Here is an 18,563-nt window from a genome sequence, read left to right on the forward strand (position 1 = left end):
GTGCTACCTCCCTGAAATGAGTTTTTGCAGGGTGGGATGTCCGATATATTAGCCCTAACTTTATGATCAAACCTTGCTAACTAACTTTCTGGGTGGAATGCAAAAGCCAAAAATTCAAATGTACCACATCCACTGGATGACGCTTACCTATTAGCAGCATCAAAATTCCAGTGAATTACTCAAAGACCCCAAACTGCTCTTGCATACATGTTTAGAAACCACCAACTCAGACTCAAGGCTTTCTTTGTTACAAAAAAAAAATACAAGGCTTTCACCAGCATTTTTGAATGGCTTTCTGGGCTAAAGGCTGCAAGGGTACGCAAGATAGGCTAGAATACAATGAACTAGCTTTGGAAATTAACAGGTTTATTCAGTTATACTTTAATCTACATTTTCCCATTCTCTTGCTTTTCAAACCAGCGCAAGAGTTCATGAATTGACTAAATAGTATCTTTTCCTAAGCACAAATGTTTATAATTTCCGTTACTTTTAAGCTTTCTGGCAAACTGCTTTTGTGGCATTGAAATAATTGATCCATGTTTGCCAAGATTTCAGATTTGAACAAGCATACAGATTTAAAATAACAAGGATTAAAATGTTCCTAATTTTTGGCCTTCTAGAAGCATCATGTAATTATTTTGACAGAAAACGTTAACTTTTAATATCTGGACAAAATTGAGATAAATGGGCATTTTGACTCCTGAGTACATACCAGATAATCAAAGTACATTTATCACCAAAGAATGTATGAATTCTTTGGTAATAAGCAAACACCTTGAGATTTGTTTGCTTACAGGCAGTCACAAAGCAAGACACCCAAAGCACTCAATTTAAAAAAAATCATAACAGAAAAAGAGGAAAATAAAACCTATCACAGAGACAGAAAACCTACAGCACAATACAGGCCCTTCGGCCCACATTGCTGTGCCGAACATGTACTTACTTTAGAAATTACCTGGGGTTACCCATAGCCCTCTATTTTTCCAAGCTCCATATACTTATCCACGAGTCTCTTAAAAGACATTATCATATCTGCCTCACCACTGTCGCTGGAAGCCCATCCACACACTCACCACTCTCTGCGTAAAAAACTTACCCTGACATCTCCTCTGTACTTACTTCCAAGCACCCTAAAACTGTGCCCTCTCGTGTTAGCCATTTCAGCCCTGGTAAAAAGTCTCTGACTATCCATACGATCAATACCTCTCATCATCTTATACACCTCTATCAGGTCACCTCTCATCCTCCGTCGCTCCAAGCAGAAAAGGCAGAGTTCATTCAACCTATTCTCATAAGGCATGCTCCTCAATCCAGGCAACATCCTTGTAAATCTCCTCTGCACCCTTCTATAGTTTCGACATCCTTCCTATAGTGAGGTGACCAGAGCTGAGCACAGTATTCCAAGTGGGGTCTAACCAGGGTCCTATATAGCTATAACATTACCCCTAGGCTCTTAAACACAATCCCATGGTTGATGAAGGCCAATGCACCATAAGCCTTTTTTTTTGTAATTTTTTTTTTATTGAATTTCATCATCAAACAAACATTTTCATAAGATGCATTTCAGATACTGTACATATATCATATAATCATATTTGTCACAAATCTCCACGTAATATTTATCTGAGGTATACATTTATAGAAAGGAAAGGAAAGAAAGAACAATCGAAAGAAGAAAACTATGTACAGAGCAGGGAGTGATCTTTTTAATATTCTACTACTGTTGTCTGAATTATATGCTTTTCTAAACAGCTCTATCAGACATGTACTTGCCTTGGTTACATTTTTAACCATCCTGTTAACATACTGTCGCATCTGTAAATACCGGTAACAGTCTTGTTTTTCTAATTAGTGTTTCTCTTTGAGCATTTCAAAATTGAACAGTGTTCCTTCTTTCATTATATTGCAAATAGCTGTTATTCCTTTAGCTGTCCAATCCTTAAATCTAGCATCCAGTTTATTCAGCGTAAAATCCGAGTCATATGCACACCATTTAAGAATTGGAATGTCTCTCTCTAGTTTATATTCTTTTATAATAGTTTTCCATATTTTAAGAGTCCATTTCACCCACAGGTTGTCAATATTATTTATGTAATTTTGTAGGTTGTTATCAGCCAAATTTGCCTGTATGGGGATGGAAAGTATCCTGTCCTCAATGTTTTTTCATTGAGCGTCATATGATTGGTTGCACCAGCATATCACGGCTCTCAACTGTGCTGCAAAATAATAATCTCTAAGAGAAGGTAGGCCATCCCCCGCTTTCCTTGGCTAATTGCAAAGTTTTGAGATGAACCCTAAGTCTTCTACCTTGCCATATATATCTTGATAGCATCTTGTTCCATTCATTGAATTGATTTTGGTTCATCTCTATTGGTAGGGTCTGAAAAAGATATAGTAGTCTGGGCAGTATATTCATTTTAATAGATTCAATCCTTCAACTGAGACCAAGAAAAGGAATTAGGTTCCATCTTGTTATTTCTTCCTTAATTTATTTTTATACATATAGGCTGATAATTGCATTCTGATAATTTTGCCAAATCGTTTGGCATAATGATGCCCAAATATTTGACGGACTCTGTTTGCCATGCCCAAGGATATCTACTTTCAATTTCTCTTGGTGGGCTATAGTTTCAGGAAAGTGGCTGGGTTTTATCTATGTTGATCTTGTATCCTGATAATTGGCCACATTGTTCAAAGGATTGCATCAATTTAGGTAAAGAGTATGTTGGTTGCCCTAGATAGATCAAAATGTCATCCACTTAACAGGCCAATTTATGCTCTGTCCCTTTAATAGTAATTCCCCTGATATCTTCATTTTGTCTGATGTATTGAGCTAATGGTTCCAGATACAATGCGAAGAGTTGCGGTGACCATGCACAACCCTGTCTCGTGCCCCTTTCTAGGGTAAAACTATTAGCTAAATATCCATTGATTTTAATCCTGGCAGTAGGATTGTCATATAGTGCCTGTATAGTTTTAATAATTGTGTCATGTAGACCAAATCTATGTAAACCTCTGTAAAGAAAATTCCAATTAACCGAATCAAATGCCTTTTCAGAGTCCACGCTTATCACTATTGCTTCAATTTCATTTTTTTTCCATATGAACCATAATGTGAAGTGTTCTTTGTATATTGTCCTGTGTTTGGCATTGTTGTATAAAACCTGTCTGATCATTATGTATCAGTATGGGTAGAAACTCTTCTAATCGTTTGGCCATGATGGAGATAAATATCTATAATCCACATTAAGAACAGATATTGGTCTAAATGACACAAATTCCATTTTATCCTTGCCTTCTTTTGGTATAGCTGAGATTATCACCTCCTTCCAGTTGGGTGGCATTTGCGCCTTTCTTAGGGCCCAGTTCAGTGTGGGGAGTAAAACGGGAATTAACTCACTTCTAAACTCTTCATACCACTCTGCCGTATATCAATCTGATCCTGGTGACTTGCTTAATTTAAACCTACTAATTGCAGTTTTTAGTTCAGCTTCAGTTATGTCAGCAGTCATCGTTCTATTTTGTTCTTTGTTTAAAGTGGGTAACTCTAAAGAATTCAGGAAAGTGTCAATTTGGGTTATGCTTCCCCCTGGAACTTTGGAATATAGTGTTTTGTAAAAACATTTCAAAAGCTTCTTGAATTTCACTTAGCTTATTTTTTTAAAATCACTTTTGTTCTTGGATCCCTAATTCTATGAATTGTATTTTCTGCCATAAGCCTTCATAACCACAGAGTCAACCTGCGCAGCAGCTTTGAGTGTCCTATGGACTCGGACCCCAAGATCCCTCTGATCCTCCACACTGCCAAGAGTCCTACCATTAATACTGTATTCTGCCATCATATTTGACCTACCAAAATGAACCACCTCACACTTACCTGGGTTGAACTCCATCTGCCACTTCTCAGCCCAGTTTTGCATCATAACGATGTCCCGCTGTAACCAATGACAGCCCTCCGCACTATCCACAACACCTCCAACCTTTGTGTTATCAGCAAATTTACTAACCCATCCCTCCACTTCCTCACTATGGCACACCACTAGTCACAGGTGTCCAGTCAGAGAGACAATAATCTACAACCACTCTGACTTCTTCCTCGGAACCAATGCCTAATCCAATTTACTACTTCATCTTAATTGAACCTTCTTTACCAACCTCCCTTGTGGGACTTCGTCAAAGGCCTTGCTAAAGTCAATATAGACTACATCCACTGCCTTGCCTTCATCAAATTTACCCCAGGCTACTGTGGGAGGTGAAGGAGCAGATTGCTGAGCCTCTGGCAATGATCTTTACATCATCAATGGGGACAGGAGAGGTTCCGGAGGATTGGAGTGTTGCAGATGTTTTTCCCTTATTCCCTTAATCATTAGAGATAGCCCAGGAAATTATAGACAGTGAGTCTTACATCAGTGGTTGGTAAGTTGATGGAGAAGATCCTGAGAGGCAGGATTTATGAACATCTGGAGAAGCATAATATGATTAGGAATAGTCAGCATGGCTCTGTCAAAGGCAGGCCGGCCTTATGAGCCCGATTGAATTTTTCTGAGGATGTGACTAAACACGTCGATGAAGGAAGAGCAGTAGATGTAGTGTATATGGATTTCAGCAAGGCATTTGATAAGGTACCCCATGCAAGGCTTATTGAGAAAGTAAGGAGGCATGGGATCCAAGGGGACCTTGCTTTGGGGATCCAGAATTGGCTTGCCCACAGAAGGCAAAGAGTGGTTGTAGACAGGTCAGATTCTGCACGGAGGCTGGTGACCAGTGGTGTGCCTCAGATACCTGTTCTGGGACCCCTTTCCTTCGTGATTTTTATAAATGACCTGGATGAGGAAGTGGAGGGATGGGTTAGTAAATTTGCTGATGACACAAAGGTTGGGGGTGTTGTAGATAGTGTACTATCATCCAAGCAATAGTATTCTGAACCAGATTGAATTCTTAGATCTGCTCCTCGGAGCAGCCAGAGTTATAAGCCCAGGCTTCATTCATATTAGTTTATCATAGTAGCAGGGCAAAAACACCACAAAATTTGTAGAGATGGCAGCCACCGGAGAGAGGAATGAACGTCGTGGAGAGTGAGCAAAATCAGCCCGACCCTTGCCTCCGCACTTGGGCTTTCCGGTTTATTCCCTACTGACAAACTCTCTAGATCATGGGGACTGATTAATATAAAACGTATGATTAAGTAAGCTATCAGAAGAAAAGAAAAGATAGATTTTTCAAAATAATAATCATTTGTAAGGCAGTGAGGGGAATGGGAAGTTGCAGGTAATGAGCCCATTATCTTTATCCACCCTGGGACTTGAATTGCAAATTTTAGGAATGTTGTCAAATTAACTTTGATAAGTAACAGCAGTTCGTTTGTAGATGGTATTCATTCACTATAGCCTATGTGTGCTGGTGTTGGAGAAAATGAATACTTTGAGTTGGTGGATGGGGTCCCGCTTAGTTTGAACACAAACGGTCACTCCTACTAACTTGGCATAGTCTTAAATTCCTCTCCAATTTCTGTGTAACATGTAAACAAATTTCAATTACCACTGCAATAAGATGTTGACTGAGCCCTCGCTGAAATCAAAGGTTCAGAAATATTTATGACATATCCTGTTGAGCATTAGAACCACATACATACAAGAAAGTCTGCAGATGCTGGAAATCAAAAGTAACATACACAAAATGCTGGAGGGACAGCAGGTCAGGCAACATCTACAGAAATGAATAAACAGTCAACATTTCGGACCAAGACCCTTCTTCAAGTACCATTGTAGTTTTTGCCCTGCTTCTGAATATTTTTAATTTGTATTGCTAACCGATAATTATGGCACAGCTCTCCGGTGAAATGATATTGTATTTGTAAGTAGGATGCCATGCACATTTCTGATTTGATGGAGACAGACGTGAGAAGCACAGAGGAACATCTGGAGAAATGCCCGGTTCGCTGCCGCTGCTACTGTGCGATTGAGAATCTCCGGAGGGAGGGCCCCAAAATCCCCGGCTTTGCCTGCTGCTGGTGACCGGGGCTGGGGTTGAAACGTTCGGCAGAGATGGTGCTCGGTACTCGGTGTCGGAGGGCTGGTTGGAGGCTCGAAGTTTTTGGACGACTCAGAGTCGGACTGTGGTCGGGCAAGGCAGGGAGAGTTTTCTTCCTTCTCCCGTCTGCGTGAGATGTGGGACTTTCGAGAGACTTTGAACTTTTTTACTCTACCACGGCCTGTTCTTTATCGAGTTATGGTATTGTTTGCACTGTTGTAACTATATGCTATAATTAGACTATAAGACCACAAGACAAAGGAGCAGAAGTAGGCCATTCGGCCCATCGAGTCTGCTCCACCATTTTATCATGAGCTGATCCATTTTATCCTATTTAGTCCCACTGCCCCACCTTCTCACCATAACCTTTGATGCCCTGGCTACTCAGATATCTATCAATCTCTGCCTTAAACACACCCAATGACTTGGCCTCCACTGCTGCCCGTGGCAACAAATTTCATAGATTCACCACCCTCTGACTAAAAAAATTTTTTCGCATTTCTGTTCTGAAAGGGCGCCCTTCAATCCTGAAGTCATGCCCTCTCGTACTAGACTCCCCCATCATGGGAAACAACTTTGCCACATCCACTCTGTCCATACCTTTTAACATTCGAAATGTTTCTATGAGGTCTCCCCTCATTCTTCTAAACTCCAAGGAATACAGTCCAAGGGCGGACAAACGTTCCTCGTATGTTAACCCTCTCATTCCCGGAATCATTCTAGTGAATCTTCTCTGTACCCTCTCCAAAGTCAGCACATCCTTTCTTAAATAAGGAGACCAAAACTGCCCACAGTACTCCAAGTGAGGTCTCACCAGCGCCTTATAGAGCCTCAACATCACATCCCTGCTCCTATACTCTATTCCTCGAGAAATGAATGCCAACATTGCATTCGCCTTCTTCACTACCGACTCAACCTGGAGGTTAACTTTAAGGGAATCCTGTACGAGGACTCCCAAGTCCCATTGCATCTCAGAACTTTGAATTCTTTCCCCATTTAAATAATAGTCTGCCTGTTTATTTTTTCTGCCGAAGTGCATAACCATACACTTTCCAACATTGTACTTCATTTGCCACTTCTCTGCCCATTCTTCCAATCTATCCAAGTCTCTCTGCAGACTCTCCGTTTCCTCAGCACTACCGGCCCCCCCACCTATCATCGTATCGTCAGCAAACTTAGCCACAAAGCCATCTATTCCATAATCCAAATCGTTGATGTACAATGTAAAAAGAAGCGGCCCCAACACTGATCCCTGTGGAACACCACTGGTAACCGGCAGCCAACCAGAATAGGATCCCTTTATTCCCACTCTCTGCTTCCTGCCAATCAGCCAATGCTCTATCCACGTATGTAACTTTCCTGTAATTCCATGGGCTCTTATCTTGTTAAGCAGCTTCATGTGTGGCACCTTGTCAAAAGCCTTCTGAAAATCCAAATATACAACATCCACTACATCTCCCTTGTCTAACCTACTGGTAATTTCCTCAAAAAATTGTAATAGGTTTGTCAGGCAGGATTTTCCTTTAAGGAATCCATGCTGAGTTCTGCCTATCTTGTCATATGCCTCCAGGTACTCTGTAACCTCATCCTTGATAATCGACTCCAACAACTTCCCAACCACCGACGTCAAGCTAACAGGTCTATAATTTCCTTTTTGCTTCCTTGCCCCCTTCTTAAATAGCGGAGTGACATTTGCAATCTTCCAGTCCTCCAGAACCATGCCAGAATCTATCGACTTTTGAAAGATCATCGCTAATACCTCCGCAATCTCCACAGCTACTTCCTTCAGAACACGAGGGTGCATTCCATCTGGTCCAGGAGATTTATTGACCTTTAGCCTATTCAGCTTCCTGAGTACTTTCTCTGTCGTAATTGTGACTGCACACACTTCTCTTCCCTGCCACCCTTGAGTGTCCGGTATCCTGCTGTCTTCCTCAGTGAAGACTGATGCAAAATACTTGTTCAGTTCCTCTGCCATCTCTTCATCTCCCATTACAATTTCTCCAGTATCATTTTCTATCGGTCCTATATCTACTCTCGCCTGTCTTTTACTCTATATACTTGAAAAAGCTTTTAGTATCCTCTTCGATATAATTTGCTAGTTTCCTTTCATAGTTAATCTTTTCTCTCTTAATGACCTTCTTGGTTTCCTTTTGTAAGGTTTTAAAGACTTCCCAATCCTCTGTCTTCCCACTAATTTTTGCTTCCTTGTATGCCCTCTCCTTAGCTTTAACTTTGGCTTTGACTTCTCTTGTCAACCATGGTTGCATCCTTTTTCCACTCGAAAATTTCTTCTTTTTTGGAATATACCTGTCTTGCACATTCCCCATTTCTCGCATAAACTCCAGCCACTGCTGCTCTGCCATCTTTCCCGCCAGTGTCTCTTTCCAGTCAACTTTGGCCAGTTCCTCTCTCATGCCACTGTAGTTTCCTTTACTCCACTGAAACACCGACACATCAGATTTCAGCTTCTCTTTTTCTAATTTCACAGTGAACTCAATCATGTTATGATCACTGCCTCCTAAGGGTTCCTTCACCTCAATCTCTCCAATCACCTCCGGTTCATTACACAATACCCAATCCAGTACAGCCGATCCCCTAGTGGGCTCAACAACAAGCTGTTCTAAAAAGCCATCTCGCAGACATTCTACAAATTCTCTCTCTTGAGATCCAGTGCTGACCTGATTTTTCCAATCTACTCGCATGTTAAAATCCCCCACAATTATCATAACACTGCCCTTCTGACAAGCCTTTTCTATTTCCAGTTGTAATTTGTAGTCCACATCCCTGCAGCTGTTTGGAGGCCTATAAATAACTGCCATCAGGGTCCTTTTACCCCTGCTATTCCTTAGCTCAACCCATAAAGATTCTGCACCTTCCGATCCTATATCACTTCTTTCTAATGATTTAATATCATTTCTTACCAATTACCAATAAATTACCAATAATTATGTGGGTTTTGTTGGTTTTTCAGTCTTGGTCTGTCCTGTGTTTCTGTGATATCACACCGGAGGAATATTGTATCATTTCTTAATGCATGCATTACTAAATGACAATAAAAGAGGATTGCGTGTCCTCATAATTTAATCTAATCTAACTCACGTGGTCTTCTTTTTGAACAACAGCCTCTGTTCCCTTAATATTTTCTAACACTACATTTATGGTGCCCTCCATGCACAACTCCGACAGGTAGCTCCAACGCATAAATATAAATATTGTGCCTTAGAAGTAAAATTGAATTCAATCATAAGGTGCGCTTTTAGAAATGATGTTCTATTGACTTTCCCCAACCCTAATCTAATGCTCCCATGACAGCACTGAATATGCTTTCGAATATGGCTAATTTCCTTCTGTGGCCTGGTCAATTTCCCAGCTGAATCATAATTACAGATGATATAGTGTTTTAAATCAGAAAAAAAAACACAAATACTTCTCAAAGTATCTATTAGCAACTTTTACTTAATCTTGCAATACAAACCGATATTCACTTAAGCATCATGGAGCTAAATTCACTGCTGTTTTTCAAACACCCTTACCGTAAATGATTCTCCTTGTTTTCAAGGCATTTATTTGTTCTTTCAGAACGAAAACGTTTGGAGGATAATGCTTCCTCTGTTCTTTTCAATTCTTTCCTCCTTAGTTCATAAATTGTGGAACGAATAAGTCTGCGTTCATCAAAGTCATCTGTCACTTCAAGCTGTTTCAGGAAAAACAAAAATGAAAAAGTACGTTAGAGTCAAATGTTTTAGATAAAATCAATTTTCCAAATCTAATCCAGATAAGGAGTGAAATGGTGCCTCAGATTGTGAAATTTGTTTTGTTAATGAAAAGTTGAAATGAAACCAGTAGTTAGCACTTTCATATCTCAAGTTGGGGAAAAAGCATCATTCATTTATTGTAAAATGGTTGTTTAAAGATCTTGGGGAGGATTAAAGGGGTAAAATTCTATTTGCATACATTCCTTTACAAAAGTGAACTTAAGGTGACTATTGCAATAAGTGAACTTTTATGGTGACTCACTGCAACTTAGAGAAGGATATCAGCTAACTTAAGTATGCCAATGTTCTACAAATTACCATGGGTTAAATACACAGATATTTACTCGCCCAGATCGAGCTCCCCAAGAGAGAACTGTGAGCCAACATCATGTACAGATGGGTTCTTCCTCACTATGTGTTGCGTCCAGCATGAAGCTTAAAAATGTACTCTTCACGCTTAGTTAACATATATATTGCGAGCCCATTTGTAAAGATTTCAAGTTGGGAATTGGCTATTATTCATTGTTATAACTATTCCTCAGCAATGTAGCAAATATGAAGAAAGTTCATTCAGATGGGGGCATTGTTAACCCTTGTCCCACAAGAGGGGTGAAAGGCTGATGCAGATTTAACTCAAGTGTGGAGCATTACAAGGTCAAATCTTCAAGCAACTGGCTGAAACAAAAGAAGGAAGCAATAGAAATTACATGGGTAATGAAGTATTGCACACATGCATGCAATCAAATCTTTCTTCAAGCCTCTTCCTGACAGCTAAATAGGAATAATTGCTGCAAATCTGACATTAATGAACAATTTCAATGTGTTTAGTGAGAAAGAAAACTGAGGTACTTAAAACTAATATGGTGTTAAATGACGTTCACAATTTATCAACTGTAGGTCAAAGGAACTTTTCCAAGATTATTAAAGAATTTAAATGAGTCACAATGATGGTTTATATGCTCCAAACTTTGTCATGAAATTAAATGAAAGTTCATAAGTTTTTTGGATAAGTTTATGGAAAATTAAAATGTCCATAACTTGCAGCCAAGAATTACAGTATGTTCTCATAATTCGCAAATGGCATTCATAATTAAGCTTAAAGGCAGTTCTAAGAGAAAAAATGAGAAAACTTTTCCTCCATCTACTTAGTGATTCTTAAGCTATTAGAAGATGAAAAACATCAGTTTAACATCTGGTTATTCAGTCTCTAGAAATGAAGCCATATAAAGAAGTGGAAAAAATAAAGGGAGCCATCTAGAACATAATAAAACAAACCATTCCACAGGCTCACACACAGAAATTCAAACCCCATAAACACCTTCATCCTTAAACAGCTAGCCTTCTGATAGTCTGTTCATCAACACTGTAGGTCCCTCAGCCACTCTAATGGAAACTGAACGTTCCAGCTTTCATTTTCATGGATGACTGCATCTTCAAATGATCCATCAAGGCTTTACTGCGCCTGAATCACTGAGTGAAAAGCAGTTACAGATTTCCTGAGACCATTTGAAGGGTTGATAGGGATAGGGAAAGAGAAAAAAACCATCAGGCTCTTGAACCAAAAGGGATAACTTCACTTAACTTCACTCGTCCCCATCAGTTAAGTGTTCCCACAACCTATGGACTCATTTTCAAGGACTCTTCATTTCATGTTCTTGATACTTATTCCTTATTTACTAATTATTATTACTCTTTTCGCTGTCTTTTGCACCCTGGTTGAACACCTAGTTGGTGTGGTCTTTCATTGATTCTACCATGATTTTTGGATGTACTGAGTACACCCACAAGAAAATGAATTTCAGGGTTGTATACAGTAACATACATGTACTTTGATTATAAATCTACTTTAACTGTTTTTTGGAAATTTGAAAGCCTTTGAGGGCAAAGTTAATGCTCCAAAGTTGCTTCAATTCCATAACATCTCATCAATACCTTTATAATGAAAGGGCACCAAAATGAAACTTTTTTCTCTGAGGGTGCTGCATGCATTTTCTATTTCTGAAGTGGAAATATCAATACTACATTCCTTTTAAATCAAAATGCTGGAAATGAAAACGAAATGCTGTAAAGATTCAGGAAACAATAATCTGTGGAGAGGTAAACAGAGTTAACAATTAATTTCTATGCAACACACATAAAATGCTGGAGGAACTCAGCAGGCCAGGCAACATCTATGGCAAAGACTACAGTCGTCGTTTCAGACCGAGACCCTTCAACCATCCTACCGAAGGGACTCAGCCTGAAACATCAACTATACTTTTTTCCATAGATGTTGCCTGGCCTGCTGAGTTCTTCCAGCACTTTGGATGTGCTGCTTGGATTTCCAGCATCTGCAGATTTTCTCTTGTTTGTGAATTGATGTCAATATGACATTTTATCAGAATATTTCAGCAGTTTGAAACTACTGCAAGCTCTCTGGCTAAGTCATCAGTATTCACAAACCGCTGGAGTCACAAGAGACTGCATTTGCTGGGATCTGGAGTAACAAGCAACCTGCTGCAAGAACTCGGAACATCAAGCATGACCTGCTGAATTCCACCAGCAGATTGTTTGTTGCTTCACTTCCAGTTAAACTGATTTTGCAACAGTGTGATTATCATTAACTGCAGTAAGATACGAGTGATGCAGACACTTTCTGCATGCTCATGCCAGAAATATGCAGTTAAAAGCCTGCAACTGTTTTGTTCCAGGCCATCGGCATCAATATTCTATATGCCAAATTTTAAATAGCTGGTGTCGCCAACAATAAGAAACCTTGAAGACTTACCCAATTAGTAGGTTAGTGCAAAAGCTGAGGCTTGGGTTGGGATGGACTCTTTAACGAATAAGGATACAAACCTTTAACTTCCACTAGGGGCCTCTTCCTGTAGTCGAAGCCCATGTGTATTCACTCCATAATTTTGCATTACTAGCGCCAATTATGTGTTAAGCATTGATTTATATTACAACAGTTTACATGTATACATTTATGGAAGACCTTATAATTTCTCATAAAGGCACCAAGAATAGCAATACCGTAATCATTTTAAGTAGTCTGATACACTCATAAGTTAACCTTGCAAACCATCTTGAGTTTCTATTTGGTACTCATTTCTGTAGTTCAAGCATACAAAAAATGTTTGAAAAACGCATCTGAATGTACATCAGTGTTACTGGTAAAACCTTGGCACCAGTAAAGTCTCCAAATCCACACCTCTAAATTGGAAAATAGTCAAAAACTACACAGAATTATGTCATCAATAAAGGAGGGACAAAAATAGACCAGGCTGAACAAATATTACATGCTACAAATGGTTAATAATTCATAAGGTTTTAATTTGAACCCAATAACGGCACCTAAAGACTCAAGTTCCTATAGTTTTGCTTCAAAAAATCTGCAAAACTTCTAATTTCATTTATATACTTATGCTCTGTCTTGTCCTTTAACAAGCTATGCTCCACTAAAGAATCAATTCCAAGTCTGAATGGGTTAAAATCAATTTATGCTGGGTACAAGTCAGATCCATTGGTAGAATTACCAACTTGAAACATTTAATCATGTATTGTTTTCAGGAATTACTTATTTCCATTTGGATTAAATCAGTTCTTACCTCTTATTGTACAATACTTGTTTCCTTACCCCCATCAGCAATCTATTCCTAATGTATACAATAGAATAACTTTATCCAAGTGAATCAGATCAAATTTGAACAGTCTGTCAAGGATTAAGAACCAGTAATTGGGAATATGACCATATCTAATCCATTATACACAGAGGGCACATTTATTTAATTCTGAGTGTCTGATGTTCTCATACACTTGTCTTTAGACTTATTACAGCTTTGGTCCAAATATGTATGCAAGTTAAATTCCAGAAGCATCACACAGGGGGGAAAAAAACATAGGTGGGGGTTAAATTGCCACTGACTTGAGTCATTATTAATAGAAAGGAGGATGGCTGTGAATGTTAGAAGCCAAATCCTTTCAATTTGGTGTTCCTCAAGTGAGTGGCCAAGCTCCAAACAAATTCAGCTTCTTCCTTTTCATGAAGGGATTGATGACCAGGAATGGAGATAGTTCATGATTATACAATAGTTTGTTCCATCTCAAACTCAGAAAATAAAGACCTGCACAGAGGCATCCTTCAGGCATGGTCTGAAATGGCAAGTTGGATTTGCATTACTGAGGTGCCTGGTGACGACCATCTCCAATGAGAGCATGTAACAATGAAGTTACTTTTCTTCACAATTAGGTCCTTTTTAATCCGCAAACTGCAGGTTATATTGACTACAAACATAATTGAACCATGTATAACTACTATGACTACAAAAATCAGTCAGAAACTGGACCTTCGGTATTAAGTGACTCTCCTCCCAATTCCCCAATTTTTAAAAATTCTATCTACAAGGCATATCAGGAATTTATTGAAAAACAGTCTATTTGCATGGATGCATTGAGCTTTAAACCACAAGGGAGCTCAGCACTGTCAAAGGCAAGAGTAAAAAAATATTCCTGATAAAACTCAGCAGGTCATGCACGTACTAGAATTGGGGAAAATATAGCTCCCGGCTGCAGAAAAATTGGGGTAATAGATGGATAAGATAAAGGAATATCTGATATTAGCTGTCACTTCTCGCTTGTTAATGAGAAAATGTAAAGTGATATTTTATTGAAATTTGTCACTTTCTGGAACTTGTGTTGCTTGGATGTTGCCATTTATCTGGTCAAGCCTGAATGCTGCCTTAATCTTCCTGCATTCATTATCAGAGCAAATACAGATGGAAATAGACGTGACAGTCGCTGCCAAATACACCCACCTCTAAACTAACAAAGAAGAGGTGGTCACTGAAGAACAGCTAAACTGGAACAATGACCTGAGAAATATCTTGGGAACAATTAGCCTCCAACAGCCAAAAAGCATTTTCTGCTTCATGCTGCCAAAAACAAGTTATCTGCATCAAATTCTCAATTCCAGTGGACTTTGATCAAATACCTGTACTTTCTTTCATTAAGGGCAGTCACTCATTTGTGGCATTCTGTTGTTTTCTTAATGCACAATGACTTATGGTACCACTACAGGTGGACCTATTACAATTGCATAAGTGCCTCTTGATTGCACTCTTGACAATCCCATCCATCATGATTGAGAATAAGCTCCTGGGACATTAATTGACTAGAATGGATTCACTCTAGCGTACAGCACACACCTGGCCATTTAAAAATTTCGTCAAGTACACGGATGTTTTGCAGGAGGGCTAGGTATTTCTGGAGTTTCTGGTATTCCTATCAATATAATAATTTAACAGAGATGGTGTCAGGGGCCAAAACTAACCTTTGCTGTATTCAGTGTGCTCAGCCATTTGTTGATATCATATGAAATGTATAAAACTGACTGAAAACCAGCTCAGATGATAGAGGAAACATTAATTGGGGATCGATGGATTGAATGATGATGCTTTTAAATGCTTTGGGTTTCCTTTGTACTCAATATCTGGGGTGCACAGAGACGACATATTTTTTGGATTGGATTGATCCTAATCTATTGTTCCATTTATTCTTAGACTTTTATCCCTGGAATAATCACACTATTCCCCTCTTTGGTTTAACTTCACACATCGTCACAGGCAAAATCCAGGGATTGAGCTGTGGTCCACATACAATTAATTTTATTTATTTATTGAGATACAGCGCAGAATAAGCCCTTCAGCCCTTTGAGCCTTCAGCATCCAGCCATCACCCCAATTTAATCCTAGCCTAATAACAGGGCAATTTACTATGAGTAATTAACCTACCAATCAGTGTATCTTTGGACTGTAGGAGGAAACTGGAGCACCCAGAGGAAACCCCTGCGGTCATGGGGGAGAACATACAAACTCCTTACAAGCATCAGCAGGAATTGAACCTGGGTCGCTGGCACTGTAAAGCGTTTTGCTAACCATTACACTATCGTGCTGCTCCAGTACTCTACTATGCACCCCATTTTGTGAAATTTGAGTGGAGTATGGGAAGGGAAAAATAGCTACCTATGTGTACTGACAATTCTGAACTACAAGTCCCAATCAATAGTCTGACCTTCATTCTCAGGCACAACACAATTCTATACCACAGCCAAATAGCAGAAAAACATGAAGGCTAATCATCAGACATTGGGCTCATTACTGACATCATCAATCTTTTCACGTGCAAAATGAATTTTAACAAAGTTATTTCAGTTACACTTCTGCAAAATGCTCAGATTAATTTTTGTATTCTAAACATTATATAGTCCAAGATGGAATCACCCATTTGCTGCACATGAAGTCAATATGCAAAGCCAGAATCACTGAACAAAGTGTTTCTGACAATGTTGCCTGCAGGTATTCGCAGCTGGCAGAAGATGTCAGCTGTACACATCAATGAAAAGGCACTGGAACATCATCTAACACATCTGTTCATGCCACACATTCCATGGTCCCATTTCAGGACCTTATCTCCTGATATAGAACGAATGAGCAAAACATTTTTTTCTTATACCCTTTGCATGCATTGAAACCTGTGCCTACGCATGCTAGTTATTGATAAGATGATGCAAAGATACTGCATGCATGCAAGCACAGCAAATAGAATGCAATATATGGGATTTAACCATCTATCTAGGCAAAAAAAAAGGATGAAGTGAAGAGAAAATTGCTGGATCTCTCTTTCAAAGAACGAGTGAGATTCGAAGAACTGATTTTCATCGGGGCGGTCTGGCTCTGAGGACTGCAGTTAACGAACAACATAGCACTAAAGTGAACTGAACTAAAATAAACATTCCTAGCACAAGAAAATCAACAGATTTTGGAAATCCAAAGCAACATACAAAATGCTGGAGGAACTTAGCAGGCCTGGCAGCATCAAGAGAAAAGAGTAAACAGTCGACGTTTCAGGCCAAGATCCTTCATTGGGTCTGGACACATTTCAGCCTGAATGACCCTAACCTTGATGGAAAGACTTGGCCTGAAATGTTAACTGTTTACACTTTTCTATAAATGCTGCCTGGCCTGCTGAGTCCCTGAACATTTCTAGACCATTTCAAGGACTCTGGTTTGAGGTTTAATATTCTCTGTTATTTACTCGTTCTTTGCTATTTGCATGATTTGTTCTTTTTTCATGCATTGGATGCTTGATGTTTTCTCTGAACAGGTTCCATGTTTTGTGGTTGTCTGTGAGAAGACGAATTTCAGAGTCGTATTCTGTATAAATGTACTTCGACTCCGGATTCCCTTCCCCATGGCAGTATTTTAAGGACTAAACCAGATTGCCTAAAATTATGAACTTCTCCCAAGTTTTGTGAATTTGCTCATTTTCCGTCACCTAAAACAAGTGGATGCCAACAGCAGCACCACAAGTGTCTTGTAGCTACAAAACTCAAGTGTAAGAGACACTACAAGTCAATGACTGAAGATAGCACAATAAAACCCATTTGTAACGTGCTACAACATTTCTAACAGAATAACTACACAAAATTGTAATTTCTCAACCCATCAGAGATAAAATCAGCACTTGGTTGCATGTCTTGCTAAATTATCGTTATTTGCATGGATACAATAATATTTATTTCTTGTGGTGAGGTTTTAGATTAGTTCAAATTGAAAAAACATGGAAGCTGATCTCAAGATTAAATTCAATTCTTTTGCATGTGAATTATGCAATATTTTCAGTTTCTGTCCTGTGAAAATGAAGTGCAAGTCTTTTACCAAAATTGGGCAGAGGGATTTCAATTTACAAGTGGATGCATGTTGTAGGACAGGGAATTTATGAAAATTGTTTGTAAGCATTCCACATCTTTACTCACAAATGAATATGTTCAAAGAGAACCATGTACATATAAACTATTTCAAACCGAGTCTGTCATTTAAAAGCATACAGCAGTGAAAATGCAGACCCCAAAAATTTGGAGTAATAAGCAAACTTCTGGAAGAACTCAGTGGGTCAGGCAACATATGTGGAGGTTAGACCCCTTCCTCTTCACACTTTATACTGGCCATCTATCTTCTATTCTTTCAGTCCATCTAAAGGGTCTTGACTGTCCACCTTCCTCCACACATGCTGCCTTACTTGCTGAATTCCCCTACAGTTTGCTTGTTGCTCCATGTATAGTGAATGGTAGGCATCAAGAAATGTTGATGAGCAGAGAGACTTTGGGTTCCAAGTCCATAGTTCCCTAAAAAATGGTAACACAGATGAATAGGGTGGCAAAGAAGGCACGTGGCATTATTGGATTCATAGGGTGAGATATAGAATATAAGAGTTTGGACATTCTGTTGCAACTTTGCAAATACTGGCAAGACTCCACTTGAACTACTGTCTGTAGTTCTGGTTGTGACACTATACGAAGGATGGGAATGAGCTGGAGAAAGTTTGTAGAAGATTCAGCAGGATGCTATCTGAATTGCTGAGTTATAGGGGGAGATTGGATAGTCTTGACTCATTTTCACTGAAGTAAATATTCCTGGACATTTAACAAGGTAAAATGGAGAAGTATTGGTAACTCCAGTATTAAAGGGAGGGGGAAAAAAAAACCTTAGAACTGAAGGGTTCCAGCTCAGAATACAGTAATCAAAGAATGAGAATCAGTTTGAGGGAACCAAGAAACAACAAGGCCAAAAACATTGGTGCTTTTTGTCTATAGGCCATCAGACAGTTAGCATAATGCAGTGTGGAGTACAAATCAGGAAAATGAAGGTGCATTTAATAAGGACAGTACTGTATTTGTTAGGGAGTTTTAAACTACACATAGACTGGGAAATCAAGTACTGTAGGAATCAATAATGT

At 39.1% G+C, this 18,563-nt stretch overlaps 1 protein-coding gene across 2 annotated transcripts in view; it reads right to left on the reverse strand.

Annotated features, from left to right (window-relative positions):
- smtnb (smoothelin b) overlaps positions 1 to 18,563 on the reverse strand; it is a 272,508-nt gene that overhangs the window by 198,904 nt on the left and 55,041 nt on the right. For both annotated transcript variants that reach the window (XM_063034479.1, XM_063034478.1), the window contains exon 2: positions 9,567 to 9,727. In XM_063034479.1, coding sequence (XP_062890549.1) covers positions 9,567 to 9,727 — 161 coding nt within the window. The remainder of the gene's footprint in view (positions 1 to 9,566; positions 9,728 to 18,563) is intronic.

The sequence above is a fragment of the Mobula hypostoma genome, chromosome 27 (genome assembly GCF_963921235.1).
Source record: "Mobula hypostoma chromosome 27, sMobHyp1.1, whole genome shotgun sequence".
Lineage (NCBI taxonomy): Eukaryota > Metazoa > Chordata > Chondrichthyes > Myliobatiformes > Myliobatidae > Mobula > Mobula hypostoma.